The sequence below is a fragment of the Monodelphis domestica genome, chromosome 1 (genome assembly GCF_027887165.1).
Source record: "Monodelphis domestica isolate mMonDom1 chromosome 1, mMonDom1.pri, whole genome shotgun sequence".
Lineage (NCBI taxonomy): Eukaryota > Metazoa > Chordata > Mammalia > Didelphimorphia > Didelphidae > Monodelphis > Monodelphis domestica.
In genome coordinates this window covers 79,454,558-79,469,489 of record NC_077227.1, presented here as the reverse complement: position 1 = coordinate 79,469,489, position 14,932 = coordinate 79,454,558, and the positions used below count along the sequence as shown (strand labels likewise).

The 14,932-nt window shown below is 39.7% G+C and overlaps 1 protein-coding gene across 1 annotated transcript in view; it reads right to left on the bottom strand.

Annotated features, from left to right (window-relative positions):
* The window catches only part of TLL2 (tolloid like 2), a 173,322-nt gene that overhangs the window by 59,837 nt on the left and 98,553 nt on the right, over positions 1–14,932 (bottom strand). Inside the window, exon 8 of the mRNA XM_007478707.3 lies at positions 617–741. Coding sequence (XP_007478769.2) covers positions 617–741 — 125 coding nt within the window. The remainder of the gene's footprint in view (positions 1–616; positions 742–14,932) is intronic.

The window sequence follows — 14,932 nt, the reverse complement described above, 5'->3', positions numbered from 1 at the left end:
AGATGACTAACAGTTGGGCTCCATGCATTGCCAAGGATTTTTCATAATGGGACAAATCCCAGATTGCTCTGGGCCTCATCCCTGCCCTTGTTCTCCCATCAGCCAGCAGAGCCTCCTCCCGCTTACAAATACCTCCTGCCCCAATCTACTTTCACTCCTTAGAAAACCAGGGCTTTCCAAAACATCTCAAATGCCTTCATTAAGTTGGGCTGAGGCTAATGGAGCACACCCATCCTTATTGCTGCCCTCAAAAAGCCTGGTGGTCCAAATCCACCTGAAACCTTTCAAAGAAAATACTACAGATGAAGCATTTGCAAACCTAAAAGGGTCATGTGGACCCTGGGTGGCATCTCACATGGCATCACCCCTGTAGAAACATCTGCTAAGTGCCTTTTGATAACAGGGATGTAAAAGCAAGCAATGGAAAGACCCTCGGAGACCTCAAAGCACCAGGGTTTGAGCTGCTATAGAGCCCTGGACTTGCAGCATCCTAGTGCTCTCTTTAGGGTTTCCAACTTCTTTCACCAAGGAGACATGTTCCCAAACAGATAATGAGCTTTGATGCATCTCCAGCTGAGCAGAATGAATGGGAGCCATTGGAAACCACTGTGATTACCTGGGCACTTGTACAGCTTCCTGGCTTGGGCTATGTCTCCCTGGCTGAGCCGAACCCGTTGGCCAATGGTCGGTCGCACACCATTGTCATCTCGACGGGGGAGAATTGTATCTAAGAAAACTCCTCTATGGGGGGAAAATTAAAATTAAAAAAAGTGAGCCCTTGAGGCCATCTGAGCTCAGAGTTCCAGTCCTCTGTTCCCTTCCCTGTAATTCCATCAACATTCCTACCCACCCTTGAGACTCCCCAGGGAAACACCCCCCACCATGACTAAATAGGTTTCATTCACCCATGTGCTTTTGTTTTAACATTCCAGTTTATCAGCTGCCAGCTCACTTTCCAGTGGGAAAACAGCTCTGCCAAGTTTGTCAAATCTTCTGCAGGCCTGACGGTCTAAGTGCTTCTATATTGATGTAAACTGAGCATTTCAGTGACTCATTAAAGGCTTAAGAGTGGGTGTTTTATAGACTTCGTGCCACTAGCGCACCAAATAAGTCAGAGGCATCAGGAATAGCATGTGGACTGCCCCAGAGAGTGCTGCAGTGTTGGGTACATAGCAGATGTTCCATAAACACTTGTCCATGGGCTGATGGATGCAGAGGACACATATCAGGGTAGGGTGGGAAGGCTCCATCGTGTGAGGATAAGAAAAATGTGTAATGTTCCTGCTATGTGGAATGTTATCAACAAATTAACCTAAGTGGACCTCCAGTCCCCTGGGTGTGAGGGATCTACAATGAAACTGACCCAGCCTTGCTATCTGTAAGCTCAGAAGAGTAAACAGCCTCCCTGATAATGGCACTCGTGCACCATTGGATGGCTGGGAGCTCAAACCCACCTCCCTCCATCTTTATACCATTCTCCAAACACAGCTTTCCATTATATAAGAAATCTCTGAATTTACACCCATTACTATGTCATTAGAAAAATGATCCCCAAGGAAGATCCTAGGAGATTCTCCTTTGCCATACGGCAAAGCAGATTTACAAGACCATAAGTAGGATCATAGACTTAGACCTTGAAGGGAACTTAAAGACCATCCATCCAGTCCAACCCTATCATTTACAGATGAGGCAATTGAGAACTGGGAAGAATAAGTGAATAAATATAAGGCCCAAGATTACAAAGGTAGTACGTTTAAGAGGTAGAGCTTGCAACTAGTTCCTCTGCTTTCAGGTCCAGTGTTATTTCCAAGGTACCATTAGAAGCCTACAGCATACATAGAGCCAGAAGAGAGGTAGAGGCTGTGAGGAAGGTCTAGAACCCTAAGAGTTTGCAGAATATCCCCTCTCCCATGGCTTGGCATGAGTCTGGGAAAGATGGCGGCACTTTGCCCAAAAGAGATTTTGTCTTGCTATTTGCCTAGAAATTATGTTGAATTAAATGCCTTTTGTTCTGACTTAATGTATCATCTGGCTTTTTCTTGTATAATGAGGAATATTAGTGGGGACTCAAAGCTGGGAATTTAAATTAGTCTAATAGTACCCTAAACTTAGTTGTAGTTGGTGAGGGAGACCAAAATGATGATGATGATAGAAATATATATAATACTTTGTTTGTAAAGCATTTGGCATAATAATACTCACACTTGCAGGTGCATTATTAGCAAAATATTTTGTAAATCTTAAAATGTTGAATATGTCTCTTCTAACTCCTTTTTAAAAATGTTTTTGTTTTTCATGTATATAACCCAATGGAAATGCTTGTCAGCTTCGGGAGGGGGGGAAGAAGAGAGGAGGGAGAGAACATGAATCATGGAACCATGAAAAAATATTTTAAAAAATAAAATAAAATATTTTTAAATGCATTTGTTTTAGAAGAGGGAGGAGAGAAGAGAAATACAAGAGGAAATATGTTCATGGCAATCTACTTTTCCTCATTTTATTTTTTTTAACTTTTAAGAACCCTTACCATCTCTCTTAGAATCAATACTAAGTAATAATACATGTATAACCCAGTGGAATTGCTTGTCAATCCCAGGAGGGGAGAGGAGAGAGAGGAGGGAGACAACATGAATCATGTAACTGGGAAACAAAATGAAATGAAATGGAAAAAAAAAGAATCAATACTAAGTATTGGTTCCAAGGCAGAAGAGTGGTAAGGGCTAAGGCAAGGGGGGGACGGTTAAGTGATTTGCTGAGGGTCACATACGTAGGAACTGTTTGAGGCTAGATCTGAACCTAGAATCTCCCATCTCCAGGCCTGGCCCTCTATCCACTGAGCCACCTGGCTGCCTTCCCCATTTTATTTTTTTTTATTTTCATCTCCTAATTTTCTCCCTTCTTCCACTCCCTCCATCAACTATTGAGAAGTCAAGAAATGTGATACCTATAATGCATATGAAGTAATGCAAAACACATTTCCACATTAGCCAAATAACAATCTACTTTTAAAAAAGGGAAAAAATGCCATATAAATGTTAATAACTAAATAATAGTGTTGGGAGAAAGTAATTATACCATCTTATAGCCAGAAAGGGAAGTGGTGGTCATAATAGTTTCGTGAGCAAGACAGAGTGGGGGTGAATATTTGGATTTTAAAAATCAAATACATAAGATGAGGGAAGAGAGGCTATATGAAAAAATCCTAGGGATTTTAGTGGATAATGAGCTCAAATTATGTTAACTGTGTAAAGTCCTGGCCAAAGAAAGCCCATGTAAATGCAGGCTATAATAAAAGGCATAGAGCATCCCTAATGATGGAGATAACCGTCCAACTATTCTCTATCCTTGTCAGAACACATCTGAGCACTGGAACTGCATCACTTCCAAGTTCATCCTAGGGTAGACATTGGCCAAATTGAGTATATCCAGAGAAAGGAGAGTAAGATAGTGATGGGTTTTCAGAAAATATATGCCATGTAAGAAATAGTTAAAAGATTAAGAAGAACTGGCTAAATAATAGAATATTAGATTATAGAGTGAGATCCAGAATTGATTGAATGACCAGTTCCAAAGAGATGTCATTAATGGATATATGTCAGCTTAAAGAGAGGTAGCAAGGCACCTAAGTGCTATAGTGTCTAGAGTGTTGGGTTTGAAGTGAGAAAGTCTTGGGTTCAAATGTAGATTGAAACACTTACTGGTTGTGTGTTACTGGAAAAGTCACTTTACTGCTCTGTAACTTTGTTTCCTGACCTAAAAAATGGGGATAATGACATCCACCTCTCAGGGTTGTTCTGAGGATCAAATGAGATAATATTTATAAAGTCCTCTGCAAATCTTCAAATGCTACATAAATGCTAACTATTATTATGATAGTTATTAGTATTCTAGGATCTGTCCTTTATCCTGTCATGTCCAACTGACTTGGATGAAGATGGCATGTCTATTAGATTTTAAGAGACATGAATTTGAGAGAAGTACCATTCATTGGAGGACAGAGTTCAGATCCATCCAAATCCCAACAGCCTAGAGCAATGCAGCAAATTTTAAAGAATAAATTTAATAGCAATCAATATAAAGTTCAAATAGCTGATTCCAAATGTATGAAGAAATGAAGAGAGAGAAAAAAGAAAATAAGAATAACACATTCCATGATTACAATTAAAAATATAACAGCCACAAAAGCAAGAGAAAAAAAGTAAGTAAAACAAATCCAAAGGGAACTCGAAAGCAGAGGATGTTTATATTAGCACACATATATAATTTACACATTTTTAAACAAATTGTAAGCAATGTGGAGTTTGTGATATTGCACATAATCTTTTTTATGTATTTGTTTAGTTAAATGTTTTTGGTGATAGTGGTTACTAAGTATGTAATTAAAAATAAAGATATTTCTTTTAAAAAGCAAATAGATGATTTTACAATGCAAGGGATAGGGGAGGTACAGCTAAACATTATTTAAGTGAAAAAGCACACTCCTCCTAAACCTGTTCTTTACCATCAGAGATCTCCAATCCCCCCACCTTATAAGGGCTCATGTCAGCTTTGACTTCACTCTCCTCTCTCTTCAATCTCAACCCAGTTATTGGTCATTTCAACTCTATACTGTCCTCTGCTCTTAAATCCCTTCCCCCTTTGTCCTATCCTCAGTTTATCTATCTCTTGCCAAACCGTAGCCCTGGATTAATCTCACCACCTGGTTTCTCTGTTCCTACTCACCAGTCAATGAATATGGATGAAGGAAGTCTCTGTATGCTCACTGGAAAATGATACAATCTTGTTATCCTCATAGAGCAAAGCAGTCATTTTATTTTGCCCTAATTGATTCCTTATCTCACTCCTCACAGAGGTTATTCCAAACCTCTAAAGCCTCCCCATCACCTCTGGTCCATCCCCTTCTCAGCTGATCACTTTGTCTATTTACTGAGAAAACTGAGGTTATTTGATATGAATATCTTCTCCCATTCTCCTTATCTCAAAACTCTTTGACAGATTTTTTCATTCTCACCTCCTTTTTTCTTCAATCTGTGATTTTTTTAAATGGCCTTTCTCACCAGGGCCAGCCTCTCTTCTTGTCCATTTGGTCCTTTACCCTAGTACATCCACCTTTATATCTTCATCTCTCCCAGTCTACTGGTTCTTTGTAAAGTGCCTTCAAATATGTCCAAGTATCTCTATTCTTTAAAAGTCTTTACTAGACCAGTCATCTCATGCAATTATCCCATCTCTCTCCTACTTTTTTCAATGAAACTCTTTGAAAAAGATGTCTAAATTAAACCATGTCCAGTAACTCCTCTCACTCCTCAACCCTTTGTAGTCTTCCTTATCAGAATCTCACCACTCAATTGAAACTGCTCTTTCCAAAATTACCAATAACCCCGTAATTGCTAAATATGATGTTCTCTTCTCAGGCCTCTTCTTGTCCTATCATCAACTTTTCACATCATGGACCACTCCATCCTAGATACTTTCTCCTCTGAGTTTTTGTGATACTTTTCTCCTGGATCTCTTTCTACCTGTAAGACTGTCCCTTCTCAATCTCCTTTGCTGGTTTATTATCCATATCACCCCTCTTAACTGTGGGTGTTCCCTAAAGTTTTGTCCTAGGCCCTATTATCTTCTCCATCTATGTTCATTCCCATGGTAATCTCATTAGCACCAATTTGTCTCTTTCCTGAGTTTCAATCTTTCATTACTGATTGCCTAATGGACATTTCAGACTTGAAGGCTCAGAGACATCTCAAACTCAACATGCTGAAAACTTAACTCATTATCTTTTCCCCAAAATTCTCCTCTTTTCCAAACTTCACCATTTCTGTTGAAGATACTACCATCTTTCCAGATTTCCTAGGTTAATAATCTCAGCTGCATTATATTCTATTCCTCAGTCACCCTCATCCCAAGTCTTACTGTTTCTATCTTTACAGCATCTTTCATCTTATATTTGACTCTTCTTTCTACTCCCACAGCTACCACCTTAGTTCAGGTTCTCATCATCTCTCACCTAGGTTTTTGAAAAGCCTTCTTCTACTCAATCTCCCTGCCTCAAGTCTCTCAACACTACAGTCCAGCATTGATGCCAAAAGTAATTTTCCTCTAGTATATTTCTGACCTGATAACTCCTGTATTCAACTCCATTGGCTTCCTATTGCCATTAGGATAAAATATTAACTCCTCTGTTTAGCTTTAAAGCCCTACACAACCTGGTGTCAATCTAGCTGTCCATCCTCGTGAGATATTACTCCTCTCCAGCACTCTATGATCCAGCCAAATGGCCTTCTCTTTGTTCCTCACATAAACAACACTCCACCCTCCATCTCCATTCTTTCACACATTCTTGGAATGCAGTCTCTGTTTACTTCCATCTGAGGGTTTTTTCTTCCTTTAAGATGCATCTCAAACATCATATTCTACAAAAAGCCTTTCTTGATCCCTCCCAGTTGCCAATGCTCTCTCTCCCAAACTACCTTGGATTTAACTACTTTATATATAAATGTGCATTTATTTCGATTTATATTTGTGCTGTATATGCTTAGAAATGTACTTGTCTCCCAATGGAATTTATGCTCTTTGTTAGAAGGAATTCTTTTATTCTTTGTACTTATATCCCTGGCACCTGGCATGCAGTGCCTGGGCACTATGAATAAATGCTCATCGATTGATAATGTACAGGCACAGAGAGTTATTGAGAGTTTTAATAGCACATATTACTTGCCAGGGTGACATGGCTAATATGAATGCGGGTTCAAACTTGAGCCCATGCCTTCTCCATCCACAATGCCTCAAACTATACTATTCTAATAGCATCATAGTCTGTGTAAAGAAGTATCATGATCAGAATGAGCAGTCCCATTAGAGGGTCCTGTGGACCATCCTGATCAGATTATGCTGGAATTACTGTGTTCTGTTCCTGGGGGAATTTTTGAAGGTACATTAACCTTCTGGTAGATACCCAGATGAAGATAATCAAGATGGTGAGGAGCCTGGAGTTCATTCCATGTAAAGATAGATTGAAGAAATTGGGGATATGTAGCTTAGAGAAGACTTGGGAGTCCTGGGGGAAGATGGGGAGGAAATAGGAAGCTGTTTTCTAATCTCAGGAGGGTCATCATTTCGAAGGAGTTCTAGATTTGTTATGCATGGTCATGGAGGGGCCAGAACAAGAAGAAATGGGTGGAAGTTATGGAGAAGGAAATTTTGGCTCAATGTCAGAGAAATTTTCCTAACAATGACAACTACCCTGCAGTGAGGCACCTTTGGGGTCCTCTCTCACTGGAGGTTTTCAAGTGGAGAAGAAATGATCATTGTTTATAATGTAGAAAGTATTTTTGTTCAGTTATAGATTGAACTAAGTCTTCTGAGGTCCCTTCCTACTATTCAGTGGTTTCATATACCTCCAGGATGAAATACAAAATTCTCTATTTGGCTTTTAAAGTCCTTCATGACCTGGCCCCTTCCTATTCTGCTGGTTTCCTTATATTCTGCTGTTTATTATTGTTGCTTAGTCATTTCAGTTTTGTCTGACTCTTTGTGACCCTGTTTGGGGTTTCCTTGGCAAAGATACTAGAGAAGGTTGCCCTTTTCTTCTCCAGTTCATTTTCCAGATGAGAAAACTGAGGCAAACAGGGTTAAGTGACTTGCCCATGTTCACACAGCTAATAAGTGTCTGGAGCTAGATTTGAACTCCTGGCCCACCTTATACTTTGTTTTCCTTCATACATTCTATAATCCAGCAACAATGACCTTTTTGCTATTCTTTGCCCATAATAGGCCATCTCCCAATTCCTAGACTTTTCACTGGATGTCCTCCATGCCTAGAGTACTGTCTCCTTACTTCTACCTCCTGGTTTCCCTGGCCTCCTTCAAAATGGAGTTCAGCTCAACTTCTGTAGGAAGCTTTTCCTGGTTCTTCAGTGTGTTCCCTCTGAAATGGCCTCAGAGGCCATTTCAAAATCCAAGATGCTTGTTTATATAAGGCACAGCTCTTGGTGAGAGAATGACCCAAGGAATGGAATCCATTCTTCTTGCAGATGCTTACACCAAGGAATCTCTTCTAGATGCTAACTACCCAGAGGCCCTGAGTCTCAACAGCACAACATCCTAAGGGAGGCAAGAAAAAGAGTAAGGCTAAGGTGCTGCAGCTGAGTGATTGGTCCTGACTTCTTTTTCTTAAACCCTTACCTTCCATCTTAGAATCACTACTTTGTGTTGGTTCTAAAGTAGAAGAGCAGTAAGGACGCAGCATTGGAGTTTAAGTGACTTGCCCAGGGTCACACAGCTGGGAAGTGTGTAAGGCCACATTTGAACCCAGGACCTCCCATCTCCTTGCTTCCTATCCATTGAACCATCTAGCTGTCCCTAGCCTAACTTCTGCTGAGACAGCCCTGGGAAAAGAAGCATGAATTTGGAAAGTCCAGTCTTGAATTAAACAAAACTCAAACCCCATAATTGAGAAGATTCACCTCTATATTAGTTAGGCATTCCCTTCTCTAACAAGGATTGTGATCCCTCTACACCTTAGGAGACAGTCTTCATGCATTGCATTGACTGAACAAGTTCAGCACCCAGGAGCTATCTCTGGTGGTGAGTCTCTCCAAACACTACTACTAGGCTGGTCATCAGATAACTGGCTGATGACAAAAATCCGCTAAGATAACAATAAAAAGCTTTGAATACATTAAAAGGATATAGAAATGCTGCCTATTCATATTGCTTAGGCTTCTACATGAAACCTCTCCAGCTTGGTAAGACCAGGGAGAGCTCGCATTTCACTGACATAACCTTTGCAAAGCCAAGGTTGGTTAACTCCATGCCACAATGAGGCATTAGAGGATATTTCAGTAAAGGGCAAAAACAAAAACTCATTAAAATGAGGGCCATAAATGGAAAATTAAAAAGATCCCCAGATCCTATTAAGATTTACCTTAAATGCTAACTTCCTAGCAGCACCACACTCCCCTCAAAAAATAACCTGGAGTCTCCTTTCCTTGAATTTCTACCATAGTTGGTTTATACCTCTTAAAATGGTTGTTATATCCTATTTTAAACAATGATTTTTTGGGGGTACTTGTCTTGTGATCTCCCACTAGATGGCAAGCCTCTTGAGAGCAGAAAATATCATGTTCATCCTTGTACCCTTCTCTACCCGTATGGTCCTTTATACATAGTAGGTGCTCAATAAATATGTTTCATTTTGAAGGATAAAGATCTTGGTGCTGATTTGTATTATCATGGTTAGCCCAGGAGGCCCCTAAAAAATCAAGTGGAGGAAAGACTGAGAAACATTTAGATCTGCAAACAAACTAGATGCCCATGGATTAGGGGAATGGTTGAATAAGAAGTCACACTGAATAGGGTGCTGAGCTTTCTGAATTCAAATCCAATCTCAGATACTTACTAGCCATGTGTTTCAACCAGAGAAGAAAATGGCAAATCACTCCAGTGTCTTTGCCAAGAAAACCCCAAATGGGGCCATCAACAACCAGATACAGCTAGAAAAAACTGAACAGCAAACAACTACAATGAAATACTGAACCATAAGAAATTATAAAAGTAAAGGATTCAGAGAAACTTGGGAAGATAAAGTGATGGAGTTCAATGAACAGAACCAGGAAAAGAACTCTGAAAGATTTTAGAACTCTTACTAACACAGGGTGGTATTGTGAGTAGAACAATAGACTTGGAGTTTGGAAGACCTGAGTTCAAACCACAACTCAATCTTATTAGCAGTGTGACTCTGGGCAAGTAAGTCACTTGACTTTGTTGATCTTCAGTTTCTTCATATGTAAAATGAGGGGACTGAACTTAATAACTTCTAAGATTTATTGCAGATCTAAGTCTATAATCCTGTGGTCCCATATTAACTATTAACATATAAAAAGTTGTTTTACAAAAGTTTTTCCTTCTCCAGATGAAATTTTTAGATTTTATTCTCTACCTGATCAAAAAGTCTTACCCAGTGCTTTCTCATAATCTAAAGCAATAATGTCAAACTTAAATAGAATTAAGGGCCACTAAACCATATAGAAGGATCCTCCAGAGGCCACGTATTGACTTGGAAAACCACATGATTATGTTTCTATTTTTATTAATGCATCAACATATTAAAATCAGATAGGAACTGCATTTTATTCTGGCTTGGGCTGCACTAAGAAGAATTATGGGACATAGGTAGTAGATTTGACACTTCTGATCTAGGGGATAAAGTCCAAACTATTTAGCCAGGAACTTGGGTCTTTCCATTCTTCCCAGTTTTTATCTCCCACTGCCCCTCTACATGAATCATCTGCTTGAGACTGCCTGATCCATTCCCTGATCCTACTTTGTTCATATCTGCTTCTAAGCCTTTGCTCAGCTCATGCCCACTGCCTAGAATGCCACCCCCTGTAACAGAATTCAATTGAAGAAACATTTCTTCAGCACCTCATATGTGCAAGGCACTGTGATAGATAATATAAATACAATATAAATAAATAAAAATACAAAATACAAAAAATACAATATAAATAAAATAAATGTAATAATAAATAAATAATATAAAAATAAATTAAATATAAACAAAAACATAATAAACAGATAAAAACCACCACAATCATTATCCTGGAATCCTTCAAGATCCAGCCCAGAAGACAATAGATTATAGAAGGAAAAGCACACAGACTTGGATTCATAAAACCAAAGGAAAGTCATTCTAGACTTTGGAACCTCAGGTTCCTTTTCTATGAGATGGCTGAATCAGATCATCTCTTAAAGTTCCGTCTAGATCTAAAATTCTATAATAATAGTAATAATAATAATAACTAACATTCAGAAAGTGCTTCACATAAATTATCTCTTTTGATCCTCGGGAGGTAAATGCAACTATTTCCCCAATTTTATTGATGAATCTAAGACAAAGTGTTTAAGTGACTTCCTCAATGTCTCACAGCTAATGTCTGAAGCTAAACTTGAACTCAGGTCTTTATGACTTCATATCATCTAGCTTCTCTACCAGCTAGCCGCCATGATCCTATAATCCAAAGTCCCATCTCCTCCATGGAATTTTCTCTGGCTTCTCCATTTAAAAGTGATTTCTTCCCTTCCTGAGTTCCTTTAACAATGAATCAAGCAATATTTATTTAGTAGTTACTATGTTCAAAACATTGTGTTAACTCTTAGTGAATCAAATACAAGAGTGAAACATTTTTTATTCTGAAGATTAAATTATTTGACTTTACTTTTATTACTACTACTAATAACTAACATTCACGTAGATCTTGGTTTATAAACTGCTTTACATATTTTCTCATTTGATCTTCACAACAACCCTGTGAGGTAGGTACTATCATAATCCCCATTTTACAGATGAGGAAACTGAGGCACAAAGTCTGACTTGCCCAGGGTCACCCAACTAGTGAGACAGGATTCAAACTTGGGTCTTCCTGACCCAAGGAACACATCTACTGTGTCACCTAGCTGCCTCCCACTGTGCACTTTAGCATTTACATCTATTGCCTGAGATTGTCATTATCTCTTTATGTGACTATATATGTATCATCTCCTCCTTTATCATCTCCATATGCCCTGTGGGGACAAAAGACCACATTTTCCTTCCCTCAATTTTCAAGCAGTGTTTCATTCACATTAATTTTAAATAGATTTTTGTTGATTGGTTGACTAAAGACAATTTCTGACTTCAAGTCCCAGCTGAAATCCCACCTCCTACAGGAAGTCTTTTCTGTTCCCTCTTAATTCTAGCATCTTCTCTTTGTTGATTATTGTACATAGCTTGTTTGTATGTAACTGTTGGCATGTTGCCTCCTCCATCAGGCTATGAGCTCCTTCAGAGCAGGAACTGTCCTTTGTCTTTTTTTTTTAATCTTCAGCACTTAGGACACAGTTTGGCATAAAAGAGATGCTTAATATCTGTTTATTGATTGACAACTTGATATTTCAATGTGTAAAAAGTGGCATAGTCACTTTCTGAGCAACTCAAAGGGCTCTGGGTCCTACAAAGTTCACAATTCAAGGTTAATTGATGTAAAAATTTAACCCTCTTTTGTGTATCTAAAAATCCTTTCTGTTTATATTCTGCTAAACTCAGAAAAAGTTTGGCAGATGCCTAAAGGAATAAAAATGTCAGATCAGAGTTTTCCAAAAGAAGAAAGGTACCTTTGTTTTTAGCAGAGAACTGTTTCCTCATCTCTTCAAGTTTTGTCTAATTAAGTCCCCAAAGATACCAACAACACCACAAAGTCAGTGAAGACAAGAGATGGGGAAGAAAAGTGCCAGGGAACTGGGCACTCAAAGGTTGAGGTGCTGCTGGTCAATATTTAGGAGAGAAAGTCATGAATAACGCCTCCTTCCCATCTGGAAGAAATCCAGTTCTTAAGGGGTTACAAAGATGCTATATTTTCAGGCTCTCATCAAATGAGGCATATTGCTACAAATAATAAGATGGGATAAAGTCAGAGACATTTTTGCTGAACATCAAGGAAAAGCTTTCACTGGAGCAAATTCCCTGATTATGGAATGTAGCAGGAGTTCCACTAAACGAGGTCATTTAAAACCCATCTAGCAAAGCAGCTGAAGGTGCTAAAAATCATTCTGAAATATCTATTCAATATTCCAAGGCTGTGTGGTTTCATCACAGAGGGTACTTCCTTCACTGATGCAGAGGAGCACACTCAGTGCCTTAACAGATGGCCTTTTTAAGCTGCTGGGGCCAAAAGAAAGCATCACCTGGTGTCAATGCTCTAGTGAAGAGTCTCTCTGAGTGCAGCGAGGCTGGTCCTTGGATGGCAGATACACTGTCTGTTCTTGGGCTTTCCAGTTCGGCAGGACCTTCCTGAGCTTACGCTGTGCCCTCTGCTGGGCTAGCCATTAGGAACCCATGGTCAGCTCTTTTATATCATTAGTCAATCGACTAATGTGTCCATTAGTCCAACTGTGTGCCACATACTGTGCTAGGCACTAGAGATGCACAAGGAATGAGACAATATCCACAAGCAAGGAGTTTACAAAGACATGTGTAATAAGTATGTGTAGTGGAATAAGATTTAAGCCAGCATTATGTTTAGAGTCTCAAGAAATCTAAAGCAATTCTATGAGGCATGCAGTGAAAGAATTATTATCCCCCTTTTACAGGTGAGACTTATTTTAAAAATGCTCATCTTATGAAAAGGAGACTAAAACTCAATGAAGCAGCTAGGTGGGTCAAGGGATCGAGAGCCAGGTCCCCAGAGATGGGTTCGAATCTGACCTCAGACACTTCCTAGTTGTGTGACCCTGGGCAAGTCACTGAACCTCCCTGGTCTATCCCTTACTGCTTTTCTGCCTTAGAACCAATACATAGTATTGATTCTAAAATGGGAGGTAAATGTTTAAAAAAAAAACAAACTCAATGAAGTTCAGTGACTGTAGGATCCTAGATTTAGAGCTGAAAGAAATCTTAAAGTCCAATCCCTTTTCTTGCAAATGAGGAAACTAATCCTTAAAGAATGATCTATCTAGGGTCAAACATAAAATAAGGATGCACTTTGCTAAATGTCCTTTATAAACTGCTGGGGCCAAAAAACAAAAAACAAAAACAGCATTCAAACTTGGGTCTTCTGACCCCAAACCCATTGCTTGTTCCCCTCTAAACACACTGACTCAATTTCACCCAGCCAACGAGAAGCCTTCTAATTGCAAGTCTTGTGTTTTCCTACTAGACAGCTGTATCTCTCCTACGTCCTGTAAAGCCCTCACTTTCTCTATAATCTTCTGGGTCTGTTTCCTCATCGGTCAAATGAGGGGGCTGGACAACATGGCCTTGGAGGTCCCTTTCAGATCCGTATCCAGGATCCCATAATCAAGAGCATCTGCTAGATTGCATTCTCTGAAAGCATGCAGAAGCCTGGAGGGGGGAGAGAGCCCACAGCTCTGCGTTAGCCTTGATTTGAGTACACTCAAAAGGTACTTCAGTTTGAGGGATCTATTTAACTTTTGCTCATCACAAAATCCACCCACACTGTATCTCGGGGCTTCAATACTAAATGAAATGCTTGAATCCTTCCCCTGCCTCCTCTAGTAACAGACATTTCACAGGGTGGGTCAGCTCATCACTGTATGGAATGGCAGAACCGCAGGCTGTACCCTTGAGAGGACTGGATTTCCAGGCAGAATACTTGGCTTTACCCCCTCCCCGCTCATTTTCTAGCCCTTTTAGATAGCTTTGTGGTAGCTGATTGACTTTGGTTCAATTTCCTTAAGAAATCACCATAATTTCTGTGTTGATCTCTCCTCTCTATCCATTCACGTTTTTCAACACAAATAACTTGGTGAAGCAGATTAGCGTAACTGATTTGCCTCAATTATATTTCATTGTAAATTCATGTCCCTCTGCCTCAGTTTCCTCATCTATAAAATGAAGGGAATTGGACTAAAGGATCTCTAAGGTGCCCTTACACTCCTAACTTCTATGGTCCTGCCTTGGCAGTGAACTCATCCCACCATGACGAGCTGCTGCTTGTTGACTGAGAATTCAAATTGGGATCAGATGTGATGAAGCCAGATCCAGTAGGAAGCCTGTCTCTGGCTCATTTCCAGAATCCATGGGTCATCTCAGGCCCTGATACTGAACACATCCTGTCTCACCCACCTACAGCCCAGAGGCAGCAAAGTCCAGGATCCTATAAACTGGCCTTGAGATCCAGCATGCAGGACCCTTAAGCTCGAGTCTCCCCATGGACCATAAAACACTCAATGTCTCCACATCACAGCAAGCTGAATGAAAGCATTGCAGAGCTGGAAGGAACTTCAGAGATCATCTAATCCAACTCTCATTTTGCAAAGGAGAAAACTGAGACCCAAATGGCTCTTCTCCAGAGCAACTACCTCCTTGAATTTTTCCTTTAAAAAAAAAAAGTTTTGTTGACGTTTTGCTTTTCCATTACGAACATTTACAGAG